Raw genomic sequence first — 24,101 nt, 5'->3', positions numbered from 1 at the left:
TCACTATGAATTATCAACTTCAAATATTTTTTTGCCAACGTTATGACGTGAATAAAATTTTCTATGCTTCGATGTTTTTTAATTCATTTTGAAAAGAATGTAGAATGATTTCTCCATTTTCTTCTCTTTTCCATTGTTTTCACTTTCCTCAAGCAAAATCTCATCAATCAAATTTTTAACAGAGCTCATTTTAGATGAAATCAAATTCATGTCAAGTTGCAAGTCATCATTATAATTAAAATAATCATTAAAATCACTGCTTGTTTTCCATTATTTTCAGCCACTCTGATCTATTATAAATAAAGAAAAAAAATATTTTTAAGCAAACGCCATTATAAGGAGAAGAAGCTGAGCGAATACTTTCATTTTAGTTGAGCTTATAAAAAATAGTTTGATGTGCTGGAAGCTCAGAATATGTGATCCAGCACAGAATATTAGCAATAATATAGATTTAATTTAACACTGAAATGAAAAGAGATGAATTTGATCCAAGGCAAAACAATGTGCAAATTAAAATGACTTATTAGTCTTTTGATATACGTGCCTATTATTTTAAAATGACAAAATAGATCCATATAATTATGAGGAGAAAGTTATACTTTTTGTTTGTGATATTATTTAATTTCATCTCAACAATGATATATAATCCATTGATGCGTAGCTTCATAAATATTAAAGATTGAATTTAACGTTTCTTATTATGTAAAATTTAGAATAAAAGTTTTAATTCTTAATAACATTAAGCCAGAAAATTATTAAATATAAAAAACACATTTTGTGCGCAAACGCAGCAAACATGACCAAAAAAAATAAATTAATCGTAGGTGATGGACATTGCCGTCTTAAATATACATGTTTTTAACTCTCAGACTGAGGAAGAAAGTGCATTGGAGCAATTACGCAGATGAATATATAAGTCAAGCAAATATCCATATTTAAAATGAAAAATACCAAATGACAAAATAATACATGGCTGATAATTTGTAATAAAATATTCGTTTTTTAAAGTATTCCTAATTGAACTTATTCGTTGGCTTTATTTTATTTATTTATTTTTTTTGTCTCAATGAATTTAAAAGAAATAATTTAGCAAACGATTTAGCCTACGTTATCAGGTTTTGTTTTCAATGTTTATTCCGAAAATGCGAAGTTAAAAAAAGACGTCTGCAAAATTTTTTTCGAATGCTAAGAAGAAATAAACAAATGTATTCATGACTTTAAATGAATAAGAACAGTTATTTGCTGATGCCATTAGTTAAATTTTAAAATGAGGCAGTCTCCATTGTCGTCGTTTATTATTCTTTCTTTTCTTTCCCCTCTCCCCTCTTAATCAGCTGGTTATTTTAGAATTGGGTCTCAGGGTTATCATTTATGAAACAAGTAGTCAACAAAGCTAATCTTTAATTAAAGTGTTCTTAACTAGATAGTTAAAAAATAACTAATGTTATGGTTTGAAAGCACAACACATTACTATGCTCATAAATATTTCTTTCAGAAAACGGAGTTCTCCATTTTGTTCAGTTGTTCGCAACTGGCATCTGATTAAATATACAAAATACACCAAAGGTTATACGTAAAGAATAGTCAGTTTTCAGTGCAATTCCAAAATAAATATTTGTTTCTTTCAAGGTTGAACAGAAAATTCTTATACACAATATACTCTCCACTTTTTTGCATTGAAAAAAAAACGTAAATAAAATCTTGTATAAATTCTATTTATATTTCAGAGCATTTTACTAATAAAAAAATTCTTTTTCAAATTTTAATTTTAGAATAAATTTAAATTATTGAACTAGATTTTGGGGATAAAGCAATAAGCGTGGGCTGGGGGGGGGGTGATGGAAGTCGTAGATTTGAACAAAAATTTATCTGTGAACTAAGTGCATGTTAAATAAAGTGAAGGCTTAAAGTTTTATAACTCTTGTGACAGAATATCTTACCAGTGTTATATTGTACACTCGTTATCTGACAGCTATTCGGAAATGTGATTTCCGTACTAAAATAGCTTTCTTGTTGCTTTAAAATTGTTTAAATTTAAATTACAAATAAGGACAATATCTTTAAAATTAAAATACGTTGCAGTTATGTAGTGGCACAAAACATTGCACATTATCGGGAAAATATTTCACTGTTTCTTTGAACATTAAAGTACAAACTCAGCAACATGATCAGACATGTAAGAGAACGTGAACTTTCTTTGCAGCACATACTCATACTCATCCCTCTAAACCAGAGAAATTCGGAGAAAAGAAGGCTGATTTAGATAATATTACAATTCTTATAAAGTATCTTTATATTTTTGTTACTGCTATGATTTTTAATGTCAAATGCAATTTATTATGTTATATTCTGAATGAAAGATCTGGTAGCGCAGATTATTCAATAATTTGTTTCTTGCTACACAATGATACAACAAAATGAACCTGGTTATGATGAACCCAGACGATCAGATGATCTTATCTATTTTGGTGTGCAATTGGGACGCATTCACACAATCACTCCAATATGAAAAAAAAAAGGATCACTGTTGGTATTATTTACACAGTGGCAGGTTGATTATTTCGTAGTATAATAATCATACGAGTGAAATCTTTATGAATTTTTAATAATACATGAGAAAAATCGATAGTTATTTTATACATGTTGTAGTAAAAAATAATTGCATATTTAATCAATTAAGATCATTTTATTTAATTACTGTTCATTGTTATATAAACAAGAATGAAATGATCAATCTATTTTTACAGAAATCGTAGGAAAATAATAAAACATTACTTTAATATAAAAATAAAGTCATAAGAATGGCTCGTATTAATTAAGTTGAAAAAAAAAGAATTTAAAAAAAAGAAAAATATGTGTTTATCTCGAACTAACACTCACAATTATTCTAATCGGAATTAAATAAACTTTCAATCACAAAAAAGAAAAAACAGAGGTGTTTTTTTTTAAGATAGCATTACACAAACGAAAACAGAAAATAAAAAGTGTGCGATAACACCTCCATTACATCACGAATGGCGCCGCAGGAGCTAATGTTTGGCAAAACATTAGTCTTTCTGGCAACCCTTATCTCAGCTGACGGACTTCACGTTCTCCCTTGTCTGCTTGCTGCATTGAGCCAAAAAGAGAGAGGGAAGAATATACACAGTCAAAGCCAACCTTCATTTTTGTGTTGTGTTGTAGCTGTAAACAGATGGCGAATCTCATTCAGCTTTCGCTATGAAACTGCTTCGATCTGATCTCCGAAGCTATGTGTGTATGACGGGAACCTTCCTTTGTGCGTGATGTGTTCAAAAAACATCTCTCTCCAATTTCAATGTCGGCTACTATGTGATTAAATTGCTTGCGGATGTGCCTATATTAGTCCAAGAGGAATTAGTTTGGATAATTGAAATTTTGTGAGAATTGGGATAAAGTGAAACTTCGTGCTCTTCCTGTGGTACAGTATTTTAATTTTTCTTTGTTGACTTATTAATTATAAAGGTATGACCTGGTGAATGATTATCGATTTTATGCAAATATTTTGTTTCGCTGCAATATTTCTTTGTTCAGTACTTTTTTTGAACTTGAAAATTGCGTTTGAATTATTTAAAAGCATGACAACAAAATTTGTTTCTCAACTGTTAACGCGGAGGTAACTAAGAATTTTCCTGCACTACTATAGTGGGCTTTTATATAATTTATTTTAAATCATCTTTCTAATATCTAGAATTTTATTGAAGTTTATCTCAGAAGCTAATAGTTTTTTTTAAATCGTTAAATAAATTTTAAATCCGATCTCGACAAATAATTTAAGAATTTTTTCTTAAAGAACATTTTATGATGACATTTTTTATAAAGTTTTCCATTTCAAAAGCGATTGTTCTTATACGAGCTTTTTACTAAATATTTCCTATAATAATTTTAATCGAAAATAATTACCTATGTATTTTTAATTGGAATGGAAGTGAATAAAAAAAATTCTAAATGTCTTTAAATTGTAATTAGTGTTTACTATTTAAATTTATTACAAACTTAACCATTAGTAAATACTTTTTCATCTATCTTTAAACTGTTTTAAGCTACTTTTATTGTTTTAATCTTTAAAATGCTTTATAATTTTGCTGTCTTTCAGCTTTGCAATTTGCTGAAGCATTTGAACCTTTAAATTTTAAAACTCTAGAAAAACTACTAAATTTTTTTGAAACTTAATTCGTTTCTATTCTAGACAGTAATCATGGGGAGGAAGAAAACTTAAAATGCAATTGCTGAATATCTATACTGTGCTAATCTGTAAAAATAGAATAATTTGTCAATAAACCAACTAATATTTTCCTCCAGTTCGAATTTATTTTTAGACCAAAAATGATTTTTGATATAAAAAGAATTAGAAAAATTATATGCTCTAAATAAATGTAGTTGCATTTTAAAATTTCTGAAGGAATTATTAAATCATAATGAATAAGAATGATTTAGATGTTATCAATTGATATTTCTGAGAAAAATTTTAAATTCAGTAATACATAAAATTTTGCTGTTAGCTAATTTTAATAATTTTTTAATATTATAATTTATTTCAATAATATAATAAAATGCACTTAATAGTACCTGATTTATAAGATTTATTGTTTTTAACTGCTGCTTTCAACTTCAAGCAAATTTTCTCTTAAATGATTTTTTTGTTTGTTAATTTTAATTATTCAGCTTTCTTTTTAAAAGCAGGTTATTTAATTTATTTTTGCCATTAAAAATAATTTAATTTTGTATATAAGAATATTATTTTAATTTCAAATACTTTGCAGATAGTCGTTCATCTTTAATTAGATATAAAATAAATTTTTGTTACTTCTGCTGATTTTTTTGAGAACCTATAATATTTGTCACAATATAAATGTGTGAGTTATATTAAAAAAAATTGTAATTAATAATTTGTCAGACTTTTAATTATGAAATTAGTAGAAGGTGCAATTATTATAATTTTCTGTTAATGAAATCTTATTGTTATTTACTTAGTTTTTGATTTGAAATTTTAATTTTCAGCTTCTAATGATTTTATGATGAAGTTCTTTGCTAAATTAATTCAATCAAAACCATTCAAAGAAGCTAAAAATCAAAGAATCGCTAGCCATCTAACACAAAAATTTCTGTGAGTATTATTTTGGTAATTTTATCTAGTCTAGTTATGTATAATTCTTGCATTACTGAAATAATTTATATTATATCTTTGATATTATATTGAGGAGTACATGTATGTTTTTCAGTGTGTGAATGAACATTTTTTTATGTTCACCATTAAAATAAATTTAGAATTTTATTCCTTGCATGATGCTTTATTTTAAGATGTTTGTAAATTAGTTTCAGTACTGAAAATTTTCTGATTTTAAAAGATCAATATATATTTGTAGTTGTTTATGTTTTTATATTATATGACTGTAAAAATTATAATTTAATTTAGAGCTTCTTAATTTATGACTCCAAATAGGAATCAGTACTTTGAAAACATAGATAGTGAGTGTTGTTGTCAGATTTTCATTATTAATAAAGAAATTGAATAAACCATCTCTATTCAAAAATTTCAATAGAGCTTTACAAATAAATACTGTATACATATTTTATAATGAATTAGTACTTCATATTTCTGTTTTGTTTCCCTCTTTTACATACATATGATGGATGAAATTTTTATTGAGTGGCTGAAACTTTTATTGTCAGTCTGATTTATCAGTTAAATAAGATCCTATTATTCATTACCTAGAAGACAGCATTGTCCATTCATTTGTTTTATGGCAGAAAATTAGTAGCTAATATAAAATTAAAAATGTCTTGATTTGTCTGCTTAGGGTTTAATTAATAAGCTGCTTCTCAGCTTTTTGACTAAGATGAAAATATTGTCTAATTATTTCTTTTAAAGCATTTTAAAAAATTTTCTTTGAAAAAGCATATGCATTGATTTATCGGTTTCCACATTTATTTATTGTAATTTCATAGCATTTGATTATACTGTATTTAATTTGAATTTAAAAGCTTTTATTTTAATAAAATATAGAAGAAAATTTTAGGAAAAAATGAAGCGTGTGAAATATTAGGTGAATTATTTCTATTTACAAATATTCTAAGGGCGGAATTAAATAAACATGCTGTGCTTTGATATTATTTTAATTGTCTGTTTATTTTCTATAATTAATAATTATTGAAAAGTTAATGATTGGAAAATTGATGAATAAATTTGGTGAAACATGCTTGCATATAAATATAGTATATATTTCCCTTATATGTGGTAAAGATACAAATATAGCATAAATAAGATATTTCAAATGCTTGAAATTTTAAGGCCTTATCCAGTTTTGATCTTTTGTCTATGCTGTATTTTTTATGAAGATAAATATATGGAAAGTGAGGACACTCTATTGTATATTGTAAAAATATTTGTCATTCTTTAAAGTTCAAAATTCGCAGGGAGTTTAATTTATCAAAACTCTTCATTTAAAAATGGCTTACCATATTTGAAAAGAAAATTTTAATATGAAAGATGCTGAATTTAAAAAAATCTATAATGCTTAAAAAATTACCTTTAAAAGCTTTTGTAAAAAAAGGAATATACAATTATATTAGAGTGTTACAGTGCAGTTATATTTTTTAAAAAAATATTTATAAATTTATTGTCTATCTTACATTTGAGTGGGAAAATTTTGTAATCCCTGTTAGTTCACAAAAGTTGTTAATATTGCATGATAATATTGTAGAATATGAATAGAACATTTGATGTAAATTATAAAGAGTTTTGTGGAGAACATCTGTAAATGAAACAAGAACAATTTCTCTAATAGTAAAGAATTTTTAAACTGGTGAATTTGGCAATGTTTGAAAAGACATCAGCCTTTTAATTTAATTTATTTTTTTAATTTCACATTTGAAAAAGTAAAATACTTTTGAAATTAGTTAAATGATTTAAAATGATAAAATTACTCTAGTCTATTTTGAAACAAAATTCCACTATTTGATAAATAAATATGTAAGGAAGGCTGTTCTAATAAGATGATATTGAGTACTTTTTTTAAAGTGATCTGTATTGATGAATTAAATTATATATTAAGAAATTCTTCTCCCATTTAAGTAGCAAAAAATGTCAATAAAAATTATAAATACTGTTTTTTCTCCAGTTAAGGAGAAAAAATTAATTATTCCTTATAAAGTTTTGCTATAAATGTCCTTATAGAATTGGAATGAGATTGTTTACCTTGAAATTTCAATATGTGATTGTGATGTTGCTATGAAATATTTTAATTTTACAGAGAAAAATGATTTTGCTTGTGATTTAACAATTGTGAGGTAGGTTATAAGGGGGCAAAATGTCATTTATAGAAATATCCATTTCGGTATCAAAGATACATTAGCTTATTTTCAAAATGTGTATTCATTTGTTTGTTAAATGTTAGACAATGTACTTCACATTCTTATATATTTGTATCTGAAACACATTCATATTCTTAAATGAAAACTTGTAAAAGAAAAAAGAAAACTTTGTTTTCAAATTTATTAGTAAAGTTTATGTGTGTGTTTTATAACATGTCATTCTGTGTTTTTTTTTAAATCTATTTTATAATTTATACACATACATCAGTTTTTATGACTGATTAACAAATTGTAAATAATTTAAAATATTCAATTTGTTTGAAATTGAATATATAGGTATATTTAAACTTTCCATGCACTGTAAATGTTAGTCAAAATGCAAGAGAATCTAATATTAATTTTTCTTAGAAAAGGATTGTACTAGTTGCTTGTTTATAAAAATTCTGACAGAAATATCTTACTAGGGGGAAAAATTGCTGATTTTCAAATTTCTTTTTATTATTATTTTTATAATAAATATTTTAATTCTTGAAATGCTTAAGAAAATAACTAATGTACGAATGACTTAAATAATGATAAAATGTATTCTTCATCTTGGGTATTATTTTAAATTTCTGCACAAATCTATTCCAATTAATATTAATTAATGATGATATCTGAAGGAAATGAAAAAATATGCATATCAATAGCTTAGCATTATTAATTTGTTCATAATTAGTAAACAATGTTCTTTTTCCATTAATATTATTTATTTAATATATTGTTTTTCCATAAGCATTTATTAATGGAAAATTAAGACAAGAAATTAATCCACTTTCTACATTTTTATATAATTTGTTGTTAATTTGCTATTAATTATGCAGTTTATTTTTAATTGTAAAGGAAATGAGTGAAATTTATTAATTAATTTCATATTGCACATTGCAAGTTGTAAAAAACTGTATTTTTATTTATTTTTTTATATTTGTTGCTATTATAAAGTATAATAATAAATATAACATAGGATAATTAAGATATTATTGAATGATATTATGAGAATAATTTTATTAAATGTTAAATTATTAAAATTTTCATGGAATTTCTGTTTAATTCTTTTTCTTATTGCTCCATATACAATATCGTATTGAATCCTAGCAAGTATCCAAACAATTTTAAAGAATTTGTATTGGAACGAATGTAATTGTGACATCTGAATGAATGAAAGCTTGTTCTTATGTCTCAGAATATTTTAAAAGTTTCTTCTTAAAATTTAAAAGTAAAGTCTCTAAAATGTTGCTAATGTGTGCCAGTGCAGAATTTTGTTTCGTATTTTTTATTTGAATAACAATGAAAAGTTTTAGTCCCTTGTATTTTAACCCATTATCTTATTGCCGGTAAATAAATATTCATATGCTGAATCTCTACTACATGTTAAAAACAGAATCATGAAGCAGAATAAAATATTTTTCTACCAACATTATTTGGTGTCTAGGTGAAATTGCGACATATTGAAAATTTGTGTTATTAATAATTTTGAAACATATTTATATGACTTCATTTTTTTACAGAGTTTAAGAAAAGTCTAGGTATTTGAATTAATAAACTGCACCTACAATTAAATAAGATAAGGTATGCATATATCTATCTATATATTAGACAAGTTTTGTAATAATATTATGTTTAATGTATTACTTACTTGTAATGTTAGGATATGTAGTGGTAACTATTATTTTTATTAAAATATCTCTTATGGAATATAAATTTTCAGAAGTGTGTTTAGTGCCTCTTTTTAAAAATTCTTCTGCCATTGATCTAAATATTTTAATGTTATAAAACTTATTTTCTATTATTATTTATTATTTTTTTTCTATTACTGTTATCATTACTGCTCAGTTTTTCAATTTCACAATTCTTTGTTGAATTTTTCTTCTACAGCTTTGTATAAATTTAAAATTTTGGTTCATTAGGAAATATTTTATTATTTTAATTTATTTATTTATATTTAAACATATTCTTTAAAACAATGCTTCTTTCCTTGTTTTGATTCCAATTAGACCTCCTCCCCTCTTTTTTATTGCTTACCATTTTATTTTGTATCTACACTCTCATTTTGGCACATTCTCTATATACTAAAATAATATGAATCAGTTGATTGACTTATTGTATGTTTGCAAAAATATACTAATAAATGCTTTTATTCTTATTTTTAGTCATCTAAAAATTTACTTTTATGCCTGTTATGTGACTCTAGTTTTTCTTATATCTATGTATATATAATTCTTTGCAATAAAATATTTTTTTTTATTTATATATTAAAATTTAATTTAGTCAAAACTAAGCCATTACTATCTTTTAATATCTACTGATTAGTTAATCATTCTTATTTTAATCATAAACAAGTAATTTTGGTAATTAAAAAGTTGAATAAAAAAACATATATTTATTCATTTTCATTGTTAATCATTTGCAGTTGGTAGTGTTTATTAATTATTTACAGCTAATGGGGAATGGGAAAATAGATGATCTTAATAGTCTATAATTTAGGAAAAGTAGTCTGTAGGAATTATATTCAATATGCATGTATACACATTTGAAACTTCGTTAGATATATTTTTAAATGGCTTAATGCAATAATTTGATATTATATTCTACATTAATTTCTTTCAATCAAAATTAATATATATTGATATATTAAAATAGGGCCCATTTTTCATAACTAATGAAAAACCTGTAAATCAATTCGCAGAGAATATTGTACGAATTTTTCTGATTTGGTAAGAAATCAGATTACACAATTTAAAATAATGAAAATATCTTTATTGCTTATCAGTTTGAAACTGCAAACATTTCTCTCATTATATGATTGATTCTAGATTTAAGAAAAATTCAATTACTATATAATTTATATGCTCTGAAGTCGGTTGCCTTTCATCATACCAATTGTATTACATTTGTTTTTCAGAAACACCTGCACACCTTAATGATTGTTTTTTACACCATTTTTGTTTCTGTTATATTTTCTAATAAAATGGCTTATTTTGTACATATTTTTTAAAAAAATGCCAACATGAAATGCTTTCAATAATCAAGAAAGTGTAAGAAAAACATTTCTTAGATAATTTGAATACTGGCATAGTAGAAGAAAAGTGATGATATAAGGATTATTTCTTAAGTATAATTTGCTTGTTAAATTTTAATAAAAATTTGATTACATTTTTTTAAATTCATATTATAGTCTCTTCAGAATAATATACAATGTAAAAAAAAAAAAAAAAAAAAAAAAAAAAAAAAACTGTGGATGAATCTGTGAAATCATTTAAATATAAAAATTTGTGTTTGTCTCACAGCAGAATTTTAATTTATGAAAGCAAATACTAAACCTCTGTTAAATAACAAAGTAGATGCACAAATCTAATCTTTTTAAGAATGGATATTAAATTTTGATTATAAAGTAAGAATCAAGTTTTTTGAAGTAATTAACTTGAAATTTTTCAATTTCTTTAAATTTGACTTCTATGTTGAGATGCTATTTAATATAGCATAATTTGCATGGTAGAAAATTATCAGATGTAACAATTCAAAGTTTAAGTTTGTAAACAAAACAAATGATTAATACATAATTGTTTTTTAATGAATATTAAATATTTTTATTTATGGAATCATATAATTGAATAGTTTAATTTAAAAAGTATGTCTGTGTTATGACTTTGTTTGATTAAGAATAAGATTACTTTTCTGTTATGCATTTTAAAATATCATTAACTTGCTTTTGAAACTAAATTCATTTTTTTTTTTTTTCTTCTTTTTCTGATTTAGGTGCTGCTAAAAAACAAAATGACATCCTCGACATTAGTAGAAACAGTGTCCATTGATTATGAAGACTTCAGTGAAAGTTTTCTTACCTGTGGAACTTGTTTATGTACCTACGATGGTCAAGAGCACACTCCTAAGCTGCTACCCTGCTCTCATACTGTTTGTCGCAGCTGCTTAGAAAGAATAGCTGCTGGTAATGGTGTTAGAGATGCTGGTTCATTTCGGTGTCCAATATGTCGGGAGACAATTCCTTTACCACGTGGTGGAGTTAATGCACTTCCACCTAGCTTCCTAGTAAACCAACTCTTAGATCTCATGTCAAGACAGAGGAGAGAAGTGATACCTAAATGCTCTCTACACTCAACTCAAGAACTCCTCTTCTGTGAAACATGTGATTGCGTATTTTGTAGAGTTTGTACTACAGGAGCGCACGGGAATGGCACTGAGAGTGGCCAACACACTGTCATACCATTTTCCATCGCTATCAAAAGGATGTCTGAAATTCTTTTGTACAAAGCACACCTGTGCATCAGCAAGCTGAACAAAGCTGCTGAGAATGTCAACGATGAAATAACAAAGTTAGATAGCACTGCCGAAGAAACATTCGAAGCAATAAATCAGTCTGTGCAGGAGATTACTACAGTTTTAGAGCAAAGACGAAGCGAACTTATAGAAATGGTGAAGAAACTCAAGAATACTAAAAAGAAAATACTTGAGGATCAATTATCTATAATTGAGTCAGAAAAAGAGAAAGTCCAACTTCAGTGTAATGGCTTGCAGTATCAAGTGGAAGTCAGAAATATTACCAATAGAATAAGTGATTTAAATAAAAAACTTGACTCATTAAATGCAGTTATGGAACCTAGAGAAAATGCATTTCTGAAATATGAACATGATCATAATTCTGCATCTAGTGACATAGAAAAATCTCTTAGGGAATTTGGCCGAGTGCGTTCCAGTACCACATATCCAGCTCTGTGTTCAGCATCTGTCAAAAGTTGCTCAGCACATTTAGAAACCACAGCTTGTGTCACCACCTATGATTATCATGGCACAGCACAGACTGTAGGAGGTGATCCTGTTGTCATCGATCTGCGGTACGAGAACGGAGACAGCGTGAAAACACACCTTGTAGATAGAAACAATGGGACTTATGATGTAAATTTTCTTCCTGAACAACCAGGTAATTACAAGTTAAATGTAACCATTTTTGATCGACCCATAAAAGATAGCCCATTTCATTTTGTAGCCTCTGAACATATTAATCCAGAATCCCAGTATGGTTTACGTGGTAGTGGTGAAATCCATTTCTTACAACCTGTAGGAGTAGCTATTTCTAATTGTGGTAAATTATTTGTCCTTGATACAGGCAATAGTAGAATAAAAGCTTTAACAAAAGATTTAGATTTAATTCGCCATATAACTAATGGAGGAATGGAAGAAAGGAGTGGAACTGGAATAGCCCTTTCTGCAAAAAATACATTGTTTATTGCTAATTGGAGAACAAAATATGTTACTGAAATTGATTTTGAAGGCAATTTTGTTCAAAAATTCACTCATTGCGATTTTGTAGAACCAATTGATTTAACTATCAATAGTAAGGGTCAAATACTTGTTGCTGATAATGGTGCTTCTTCTGTTTTTATTTTTGACCCTACTGGTAAATTTATTTCTAGATTTGGTAAAAAGGGCTCTGAAAATGGAGCATTCAATTTAATGAGTTCTATAGCTATTGGACCACAAGATGAAATTATTGTAAGTGATTCCCGAATTCAAGTTTTCACTGCCAGTGGGAAATTCATCCGGGAAATATATCCAGAGGGTAAAGGCAAGGGTCATCATGGTGGTGTGGTTTTTGATGGAAAAGGTAATTTGTTGACAACTAGATGTGAAAAAAGTGGTAGTTTTGTACAGGTTTTTAGTTACCAGTCTGGCAATTTACAGTTTGTTATTGATAGTCACGATAGCAAGTTGAAGAGGCCAAGTGGTCTTGATGTCACTGATGATTTTCATGTTATTGTTGTTGATCTGGGAAACGACTGCATTAAAAAATTCAGATATCGTTGAATATTTCTAAGTAAGATATAATCAGAAATTTGAAATCGGTAATTTTGAATAAAAATTTTAAACTAACTGCCATTGTTGAGAATATATTCCTAATTTTTAAGCCACTGCCTGCCATTTGGTGTTGCTTTTATTTCATATTTAAGGAACTTCAGAAGTTTTTATGGGTACTTCTCATTTATCAAAATTATTATGCATACATTTTTAATATTATATTAAAGACTAAAGGAATGTAATGTTTAACCTTGAAAAGTAAACCAGATAAAATTGCATTGTTTATTTTCCCTTGTAGTAAATACCTTGTATAAATGTGTTATTCTGTCATTCCTTCTTTGAATTTATTGTTCCCTTTCTAGGTTTTTTTTTAATTTTAATTTTAATGGGAATCTCATTCCTTATGTTTTTTATTTCATGCATATTTCCTCATGTTTTTTATTTCATGCATATTTTTAAGCATGGAATTTTTAGAAATGATCATGCAATGAGATATCTGTATCATTTTTACCATTTATTTTAAACATTTTTCACCATTTATTTCATTTTTTTTTCATTGTGTATTACTTTTATCATAATATTGTGACTTTAGACCAAAAAAAACCAAAGACACTCAGGTGTTTTGTTTCAGTAATACTTCTGCAGTATAAAATCAATTTTAGATATTAGATCGAAAGTTCATTTAGACCAATGCAATTTTTATTCTTGTCTCAGTATCTTGTCAAAAAATATGATGATCATCATATATTGTCCAAAGAAAAAAATAGTATTACTTAAAAATGAACTATGAAATATTTGTTTATTCCATTTTTTTATATATTTATATATATCTTGTTATATCTGAATTTCTTTTTTTATGTTTAGTTTTGGGCACAAACAAATGACATTTTTTTAATGGAATCCTATCTTTTACATAATTAATCCCTTGGGTACAGATTTTTTTCCTTTTTTGTGTGTGTGTTTAGAACATACTTAATTTAGTGATCTGTAGAATAATACATAAATGGTTAATTCACAAATAAAGTTTTGATAAAAGTATTATTACAAAGTTAAATAAGATTGTAGTAGATAATTAAATTCATCATCTATAACTTAGGCAAAATGGTTATACAATGAATCTCGGCCATCAAATGAACCCAAGGGGTTAAATGCTATTTGTGGAATATTAGATTTTTCATATATCACTGCCTCTATTATGGTTTTGTTCACATATCACTTTTATGTAACTCATGAGTTATGAAAATTACATTCAAATACATATTTTTTAAAGCCATTATCCTTTTTGGTACTTATCTCGAATATTGTAGGCTAAATGTTTGCTTGGGAAAAAGTGAAGAATTTTAAAATATTTACAAAGGCACTTAATTTAAAAATTTTGAAGATGGAAAGCAAAATGGCGAGAAAAGAATTGAATTGTGATCTTAAAAGTAATTAAAGTAAAACTGTTATTATAAGTATACCTAATATTTTTGAAAATCAAAATATAAATGTTATTACTTATACACATTTCTTCATCTAATGCATTTTAGTATGAAATGAAAAGTATTTTAGTAAAAGTATTTTCTTTGTGGATTAAAAAAGTATGACTTGAAATTTTTAGTCTGGTTATTTAAACCAGCATTTAATTTATAAATACTCATTGAAATATTTTTTTAACAATGTTTAGTATCATAAAGCATCAAGCACATTTTGTTTTGCCAAGCTTTTATTTTGTATCAAATGCTCATAAAATACAAAGCTGGACACATTTTTTTTTTTTTTGTACTGTTTATTCCATTCAATTTTGGGTATTTTTCTATTGGCAAGATACCAAGTGAAACTTTAAAAGCTAAATCATAATTCTGTTAAAAGTGAGAGCTGGTTCTAATGGAATAGTATCAGTTTTAATGTGTGGTGTACTTTCCAATAGAAAATTACCCAGTTTTATTATTTTTCTTTAGTCATTTCTGTAAATATGCCTGTAAAATCTTAGCCTTTCATTTCTTGAAAAGTATACTATCATTAATATAGCACATTTTCATGCTTGATAATGCAACTAGTTAATATTTATTGTATAAATAACTAGCTTAACACATGTGATGCTTCATGTAAACAAAGGCAGATCATTGTGCCATATATGTATATGCTATCAGATTTTAATCACATACTATTCTTTTCAATGTATAGCTTCATAAATATTTTTGTTGTGCTTTTAAAATCTAATAGAAAACAAGACTGTAAATTTTAATAGACAGAAGTTGCTGAAGCATTGACTAGAAACTGTATATTTTTGTAGCTCTTTGTTGGATTCATGTTACTGTCACTTCTTATACACAAGTACTCACAATAATTGCTTTTATCTGTTTGACTATCTACTTACCTTTTTTTTATTTAAAAAGTTTTCTTACTTGATAGCTTTCAATTGACAGACTAAAAGACATAACAAGTCTGAATTTTATCATTTCATATTGAGCATTTCTGTAAAAAAATGGTTTGGCATAGAAGAAATGTCTGCTCTCTTGCCATGTATGTATGTATTTACTGGAGAATTGTTGAATATTTTTCAGTGGCTTCTTTTATTTATATAAGTTCATATTTGTGCCATTCTTGTTAGATACTACATGTTAAGAGCGCTGGTCGCTCTTCATATTTCAATCGTAGGATTAAAAAAATTGAAGATAAAAGTATTCCTGTTGTATAAACTAATTGCAAATTTTGAAATGCCCGGTGTTTTTGATGCTGTTTATTCCAGAATTTCATCTTGAGCCAATTAATGCAATTATAAATTAATTAGGAAAAATTTAATTGATGGATTGAAGCAAGGTTTTAATTTATATCAAGATTTTTAATTACAGAAATTTATTTAAAGCCTTTTTAGTACTATAAAACATTATGCGACTGATTATATTTATTAGTTACAAGAAATTGACGCATTTATGCTTAGTAATGTATCCATTATTCTGAAATTTTATTGAACTCGCCAATCCTAAGGTTAACTTTCAATTTGGTATTTATTAATCTCTGAGGTATCTGTAAATACATAAAAAATTTTTAAAAAAAGAATATTTTGTAAAAAAAAATTTGAATATATGCTGTAATAAATTACAAATTGATTTTTTTTTAAAATCAAGAAACATTACAATAAATTTGATGGAAAGTTCAGAAAATTTTAATTTGTCTCCCATGGACAATACCAGGATTGGGAAGATTAATATTTAAAAATAATTTATCATTTTTTTTTCTGGATACTTTTTCGAATTTATGTATTATTTAGCATTTTAAGGATTATACACTTTTTAAGTAGTATACTATCAGTATAAAGTTTATATTTCTAATTTTTTTTAAAAAAACTTGTACCTTAAAATTAAAATATCTTCTTTCCTTTCTTTTTCTAAATTTGGTTGTTTTATTTTGGAGTTTATACACCATTAGAAAGAACTTTAACAATTCCTGAAAAGTGATATGATAGTAGAGTTTATGGTGGTTTGTTTCCTTATTGATTTTATATAATCATTACCATAGTAGACCTGATCAGTTTTTTTTTTTTTTTTTTTTTTTTTGTAATAAAAAGTATGTTAGTCAGTGCAACAGATGAATTATCTAAAGGAAAGCAATGTTTACTTAATGAATAAAAAAATCATGAAGTTAGAATGCTCCATTTTCTGTTCTTCATATTTATATAATAAATTTATTATGAACATAAATATTACTCTTTTCACTTTCTTGGGAAGTTAATACGAAATTGGCTCAAGTTGAACGTCTTTTTTTTTTGGAATTTATGGCATCATTTTTTTCCTTCTTACTTGTTCTGTGTGTTGTACAGTGATGTATGCTTAGTTTATTTTCTGTATAGTGTAATGCTTCTAGTCAATTGAAAAAAAGAAGCTTTGTACAACAGGATACAATAAAATTCTTTTTTTTTTTAGTGTGAAATGTGTCTTAATACTTCACATGTTAATGATCCTGGAATAACGTATGTAATTATATATATATATATATATATAATTACATATTGAATTTCCATGTATCAACAATTCAAGGAAATTTGCTTAAAACTGAATTATAATCAGATCTCCCAATGTTAATACATAGCATACTCGTTAAAATGAACTGAATTAAAGATAACTGGTATTCTTGATTTTTTAAATGCGTAATAAAGTTTACGATTATTATAAAAGAAAAAAAGATGTACAAAACTAGTTATTAACTTATGGCTGTAGCTATAAATCTCTTCCTTATTTTTTACAAAAAACAAAATATTTTGTATGTTTGTACTAACGCATTTTGAATAGCTGCATATCATTTAGAAATGTTATTTAAAAAAAATTTTTAATTATTTTTTCGTGAATTTTTAGAAAAACTTAAACTGTGTCAAATAGCTAAATTATGAATTAAACAGTATTCCAATGATACAAATCACATTTCAACAATTCTGCAATAAAAATAAAAGCTCTTTTTTTTTTTTTTACCAATATATTTTTTCACTGCAAAAAAAGAAAATGATAGTATTTTTTAATACTAGAACTATTCATACAACAGACATGTTTCCAGTTTAAATGTAATTCTAATAATGCTTTTGACATGCATTGGTCTGTTCTACAAATATTTATCAATGAATATTGTATAATGGATGTTGCCACCCTTTGGAACAGTCATATGAAGCTTATAAATGAAAATAAAGTGTAATAAAATGGCAACATGATGTATTGTATGGTTAATAACATTGCACTGAAGCTATCTCATAACCACTATGGGAGTAACTTTCAGAAGAAAAAAAAAAGTAGAATAAAACTGAAACATTGGCTAAAATTCTAAACTGTTAGAAAGGGTTAAAATTGAAATAATTTTTGCTTTTGTAAGGGATTGATTTAAATAATTACTTAAAAATATATAAATTTTCACCAAAGATCTTGATTTTCAAGTTGCATAGTTGCTGAGGTTTTCTTGTGACTTTCCAGAAAAAAGATTTTGTAGGTTTCTAGACTGAATTCCAACAATTAACAATGTAAATCTGGTCAGCCAGTTTTATTCAAAATTTCTTGTATCTCTCTATAAAGGGATAACTTGCTGTATATAAATGGCATGATCATTACGAGAACTTTCTTAGTATTACCTATTTTCTCTTAACACTGTTTGTCACTGTGGTGCAGAATTTCATTTCCACAATGCTTTCAAATTGTCGCTCTTATTATCCAGCCCTTACTTAGGCATTATATCTGTTCTTTTAAATTTGAACGAAAATCATCTATAATTCTTCAGCAGTAAATTCGTTTTAATGTTTCAAAAATAATGCATGCAATTGGAAACAGAATTCCAACATTTTATAGGTTGTGGTTTATTTAATTAAATCTATATAAATGTAATTTTTTTAAGGGAATTGAACAATTCTAATCAACTACAGGGCTTATTAAGTATACAGAGAAAACTTTTTGAAATAATAAAGAATTATAATTTTCACTGTAATAATTTATTAAAACATTTGTATCTGAAAATTACATTGCTGTGTTCCATTAGAATTCACTCTAGTTACGATACTAAGCTAAACTCAGTATCACGACAGCCCTATGTGGAACAAGGCATACAGTGCCTATGTCAGCTTTCTTGACCGAGAGCCCTGGGGTGCGAGGCATATGTCCCGGTTAGGTGGTCAACCTAACGCGGAACCCCCACTGTTTAGTTCCCAAGCATGCTTGGTCCTAGTTATGATATGAAGATGGAAATTACATGAAATAAAATTGAAATCTTTAAAAGAGGCAACATTCTAAAATCTAAGTTTTTTCCCTCTTAAAAAATAACATCAGTGATATGTGATACTAAAAGAATTTCAATTTGCAAACTAAGTAATTTTTAAAATTACATTTTTTTTTAATGGAGCTTGTTGAAAGAAAATTATGATATGATTAGGATTAGGATTCGTTACAAATATTTAAGTATTTTTTTTCTAGAATTTCGAATCGTTGTTGTCTTTTTAAAGTTGGATTTAAACAAAAGAAAAGGATGATATACAATATGTCATGCAAGTAAATTCTCCCTTTCCCACGCCATTATTACTACAAAATATTAAAAAAAGGCATCTTGATATTTCAAACCACATTTTCATTTTTATGGTTTTCGATAAATCATTTCTAAACTCGGTTATAAAAATACCCAATTTTATTTTCTCGGATACGTAATATAGAAAACGAATTGGAATTGTGGCGGATTGATATGCGCAAGGATAGAACCTGGGACCTTGTAATTAGCAGTCCAGTAACATGACCATGATACAAAAGCAAATGCTCGGGTAGCGTAGCTGTTATACGCTATTCACCACATAATCGTCAAAAAATCCGAACTTGAGATTTGACGAATCTCCACTTTTATATCTCCCTGAGTTCGAAAAACATGTTTTTGGAAAATGTTCGTCTGTGACGATGGCAACTCGCACGTTTAAAACACGTATTCAGTTTTCGGATACTATTAATCGTCAGAAAACTAGCCAAGGATCGCGCAATAGATTCAGTAAAAATGCCGAATTCACGCGGTAACAATTGTACGCCACTTCCAAGTAAGACTGTCTCCTGGGATGACAACTTTATTAAGAGTTTAGTTTAATTTAATTTAGTTATATTAATGTCCCGTTGTAAAGCAACACTGGGGCTATTTTGGGACGGACCTCGTCATTTTGAACCGAGATCAGATTACAAGGACGACACCTGAGCTGGCACCCCCCCTCCACACCACACCAATGGGGGGAATTTGGCCTTGACGGATTTAACGTGCAACAGACCCCCTTACACGACGGTTCTTCGGTGGAATCGGGTGTCGAACCTGAAATCCTACGCCACTCGAGCCGAGACCTTACCACCAGGCCACCGCGGCCCTCAACTTTATTAGAGAGTACGCAAGTAAGTGTCGGGGAGATCAGTACCGCTGGTTCTAGTTAAATAACATATTGTGCACATTAGTAGAATTATTTAAAATTCTTTCAGAGAAACTTTGAATTTCAAACTAAACCCCTGTGATGATAAGGAGAATATTAACAAATATTTTTATTTTCTAGAAGAATAAATGTGAAATTCGTCTTCTTATGAAAGTGATAGTTTTATTTATTTATTTAAAAAAAAATAAAAGATGAATAATGCATTTTACCATCGAGTGCAATGGAACCTCAATTGGCGAGCATAATTCATTCCAAAATCTAATTCGAAATAGAAAATACTGTTAAGTGAATCAATTTTTTCCATTAGAATTCACATGAAAGTGCCTTCCATACCAAAAGAAAAATGCTCAAACAAATTTGTAGTTATGTAATTTATTATTTATACTGTATATTTTTTACAAGAAAATAGTTCAAAGTCTTTTGGTATTAGCTTGGCTCAAAATTTGGCGAAAATGATGAGCACATAATTGCCTGAGTAGGGTGAGGATTCTCAACTAACGATACAATAATTTACCATACTTTCAGCGTTTCCCATACTTCATGGGAAGATTGTTGCTTTGTTGATGCTATTATTTCCCTCTCCTCTAACCAAATCTCATCCGCACAAAATGCAGCTTCTGAAATTATTCGATAGTTCTAACTATGTTTCTCCTACCAGCTCATCAATGCCGTTGCTGCTCAACTCAATCCTTATAATTTTGCCAAAGACACAATCTTGTCGATTATGGCTCCACAAGCATTAGCTCACAGTCTTTAGAGTCGTGTTCGACCACGCTATCTAGCCATCGTTTCTTCCATGCAAAAACTATGATTCTTTTCAAACAAGCGTTCAACGTAGTCTAATACCAGAGATGTAAGCCAATCCTGCATATGACGTCACGGTCACTTGTTATGCGAAACATCGCTAATTAAGAGAGCCATTTTTTAAATATTTTGTTTAGCTAGTCATAAAAATCACTCCTTATGAGAAGTACTCTTTAAACTAGGTACTACTATAGTGGGTATAATATTTTTATAACAACAAACACAAACTCGCTACTGTCAAACATTGTTAGAATCGATTACTTATTTGGGGCATGACGATTTTTTTTTTTTCAATACACATTTCTATTACTAAAATGATGATGACATTTCTTAATAGTTATAAACTACGTAGTGCGAGAATCATAATATATCAAATACATTTCTCCATTGAATTTTGAGCTACCAAATTTGGTCTATAATTATTTCTTGGCTAGTAAGTATTTATTAAGAAAGGGTTTTTCAAAATTTTAATATATTCAATTAAGTATAAATCAATCGATATCTTAACGTTTTCCCTCCATAATTCTTGAGCTATTATTACCCACAAAAAAATCCTTACTACACTTTAAAATTTTAGAAATTAACTTTCGAGGAATGCCAATTTTATTTCGGTGAAAGTTTTTTTTTCTCTAATTTTAACAAATTTTACGTTTTATAAATTGCATTTATAACTAATCCTTCCATTACTGTGACGAAATTCAAACCAATTACATTCATTTAAATCTTTAGCTCGCATATTTTTTTTATTATTAAAGTTGTGATAAAAAGAAATGTTTTTTTTTGGACAATATTTCTAAGACTGAATTTTTACTGTCGTCTTTATTAATATGATTTTAGGCTAAACTTCACTCGGTAAATTTTGAGATACAAAATATTAATGCAATAACTGATTCATTCAAGTCTAACGGACTATTATGCTATAATGTTTTAGACTAGAAGTTCGAAATTTAAGTTTTTTCATTAATATATTTTACTAGAATGAAAACAGAAACGAATGAAAAAATATAAACTGCTATTCCCTCATTAGCAGAATTACTATTTCTTTTAAAATCTGAAATAAAAAGAAGGAAACAGTTTTGCACTATTTTTTGCAGTACAATAATACAAGGAAGTAAATATATTAGCAAATGAAATTTTAGTCACGGATAATTCTTTTTCCAGCAAAATGTCTAGATGTATTAAAAATGTTTCTATTGAAGAACCCACGATATTATTTAAACAGATATAAGTTTAAATTAGTGTAAACTTCGATAGATGGCAGCACTAAAATACTTTTGAAGTCTGAAGATAGATTGTATGTAAAATAAAATTTCCAGTAAATTGTATTATGAATTTAAACAGGATGTGAACAATCTGCTGTATGCTTTTAATGAAAAATATTTAATGCAGAAGTATTAAGTATTAAGTATTTTTTATAAATAGTTGCTTATTTGCATTTCTATTATTCAAATTCTATGCATTAAATCAAGAATCAATCGATTGATTCTAGGTCGATTTAATCGAATACTTATTGTATCAACATTAGAAGTTTAAAAAATTACTCTTGAATATGATATTAATGAAATTAAGTACATAATCATCTGCCATTATTTTTTAGATTTTTAGTTGCAAATGTTTTTCTAATGCTTACAATTTTATAATTTGCAAATAAATGAATATTTTATTAAAATTTTGCTAGAACTTTATTACAAATAAGTCTGAATATAATATAGATTAATTATTCTATTGGATAAAAGGGCCCTACATGTAGTCATTCAATGAAAGCTTTATTCTATAAAATGACCATACTTATCACCATATTATAAGGTATAATGTATCAATGTTCATTATTCATGAGAGCTTTAATAAATATGTTAATTTCAGATTATTTTTAGGGTGGACGAAAAAAAAAGCAGTTAATAAAAATTTAAAAAAAAGTTTTAAATAAATAAAAATAAATATTTTTTTAGAGAGATGATGATTGAAATTTAATTACTCAGTTTCAATTTTAGTAAATTAATATATATTTTGATAAATGAATATTTTTTTAACTGAATGCTAGCCGCTTTCGACGACCAGTAATTTCGGCAACCACGTTAATAGCATTCATCTAATCATGTCAACCAATCTTAATGAATTACATCTTATCATAGCAAAAGAAAATGTTATTTTAAATAATGAACGTAGAACAATCTGATTAGCAAGCAATGTCTGAAAACTGAAGACAAGAATTGCCGAAATTGGCCTTTCAGCAAATTTATTCGGTAATTATTCTTCTAATTATTTTGACAATTGTTAAGGCTGCCAAAATTTTATTTTGCGATGAATTTTGATAGGTTGGGAGCAGATGACTACTGGCGATATACTTAAGGACTCTAAATTTTCATATAATACAAAATTGGCAAAATCAGTGCAATGATTATATTTGAAGAAATCTATTGCGGTTTTTAAAAAAAAAAAAAAACTTTTCTCGAAAATGGAAAGTGGAGGGGGACAAATGACCGTTCATAGCACATCTAGAACGTGAGCAGTCATATGAAACAAAAATATTTCTCACCTCGCCTTCGATCGGTCGTTAGAGGGCAACTTTATTTCTTCGGAATTCAGTAGAGAATTGCTGTTGAAAGTGCGGTTGCAAGTTCATATTTATCACCCACATATTCATCATTCAGGCGGCAAATGCAAAGTGTAATATTAAAATATTTGTAACTAAATAAATTTGCTGCGCATTCAAACTATTTGAAGCTCTTAAAGAAAAAGTAGGTGGAAGAATGTTGAAATATTCATTAATCTTACCCAAAGCTCCAGAGAAAGATGCGGTTATGTAATAGATGTAACCGGCGCAATTTTCATATGCACACAAGATCAACTGCTTCACCTGTTTCTACATATCGTATTTCAACCTGTCATTCTATACTCGGGTGTGCATATTTTTTATTTCAACAAGACTCTCTATATCTGTTTCTACATATCTATTTCCAACATTCACTTTCTTTTCATGAATACTTATTCCGAAACGAAGGACATTTTTTTTAAGTTTTTGTGCTTACATTAAATGTCACCATTTCTTTTCAGATAAATGTATTCGAAATCTTGCTGTTTAAGTTACTGTTAAATGTGTTTTTTTTATAATGTTTTGAAATAGATTTGCAAAAATGAAGGCTAAATAATATAATATAAACTAGTAATATATATTATTAGTTGCCTTTGGCGACTTGTTCGTTTGTTGGGTAGT

At 27.2% G+C, this 24,101-nt stretch overlaps 1 protein-coding gene across 2 annotated transcripts; it reads left to right on the top strand.

The window, feature by feature from the left end:
• Positions 1 to 3,096: 3,096 nt before the first annotated feature.
• On the top strand, positions 3,097 to 17,086 carry LOC129963253 (tripartite motif-containing protein 2-like). 2 transcript variants are annotated; one of them, XM_056077489.1, is made up of 4 exons: positions 3,097 to 3,439; positions 5,020 to 5,125; positions 8,880 to 8,940; positions 11,128 to 17,086. In XM_056077489.1, the coding sequence occupies exon 4, from the start codon at positions 11,146 to 11,148 to the stop codon at positions 13,189 to 13,191; it is 2,046 nt and encodes a 681-aa protein (XP_055933464.1). In that variant the 5' UTR covers positions 3,097 to 3,439; positions 5,020 to 5,125; positions 8,880 to 8,940; positions 11,128 to 11,145; the 3' UTR covers positions 13,192 to 17,086. The 2 variants fall into 2 exon arrangements, with proteins under 2 accessions (XP_055933464.1, XP_055933465.1); XM_056077490.1 differs by lacking the exon at positions 8,880 to 8,940.
• Positions 17,087 to 24,101: the final 7,015 nt, after the last annotated feature.

The sequence above is a fragment of the Argiope bruennichi genome, chromosome 3, assembly GCF_947563725.1.
Source record: "Argiope bruennichi chromosome 3, qqArgBrue1.1, whole genome shotgun sequence".
Taxonomy (NCBI): Eukaryota; Metazoa; Arthropoda; class Arachnida; order Araneae; family Araneidae; genus Argiope; species Argiope bruennichi.
Note: the sequence above shows the minus strand (reverse complement) of the source record. Positions and strands in the feature narration are given on the sequence as shown.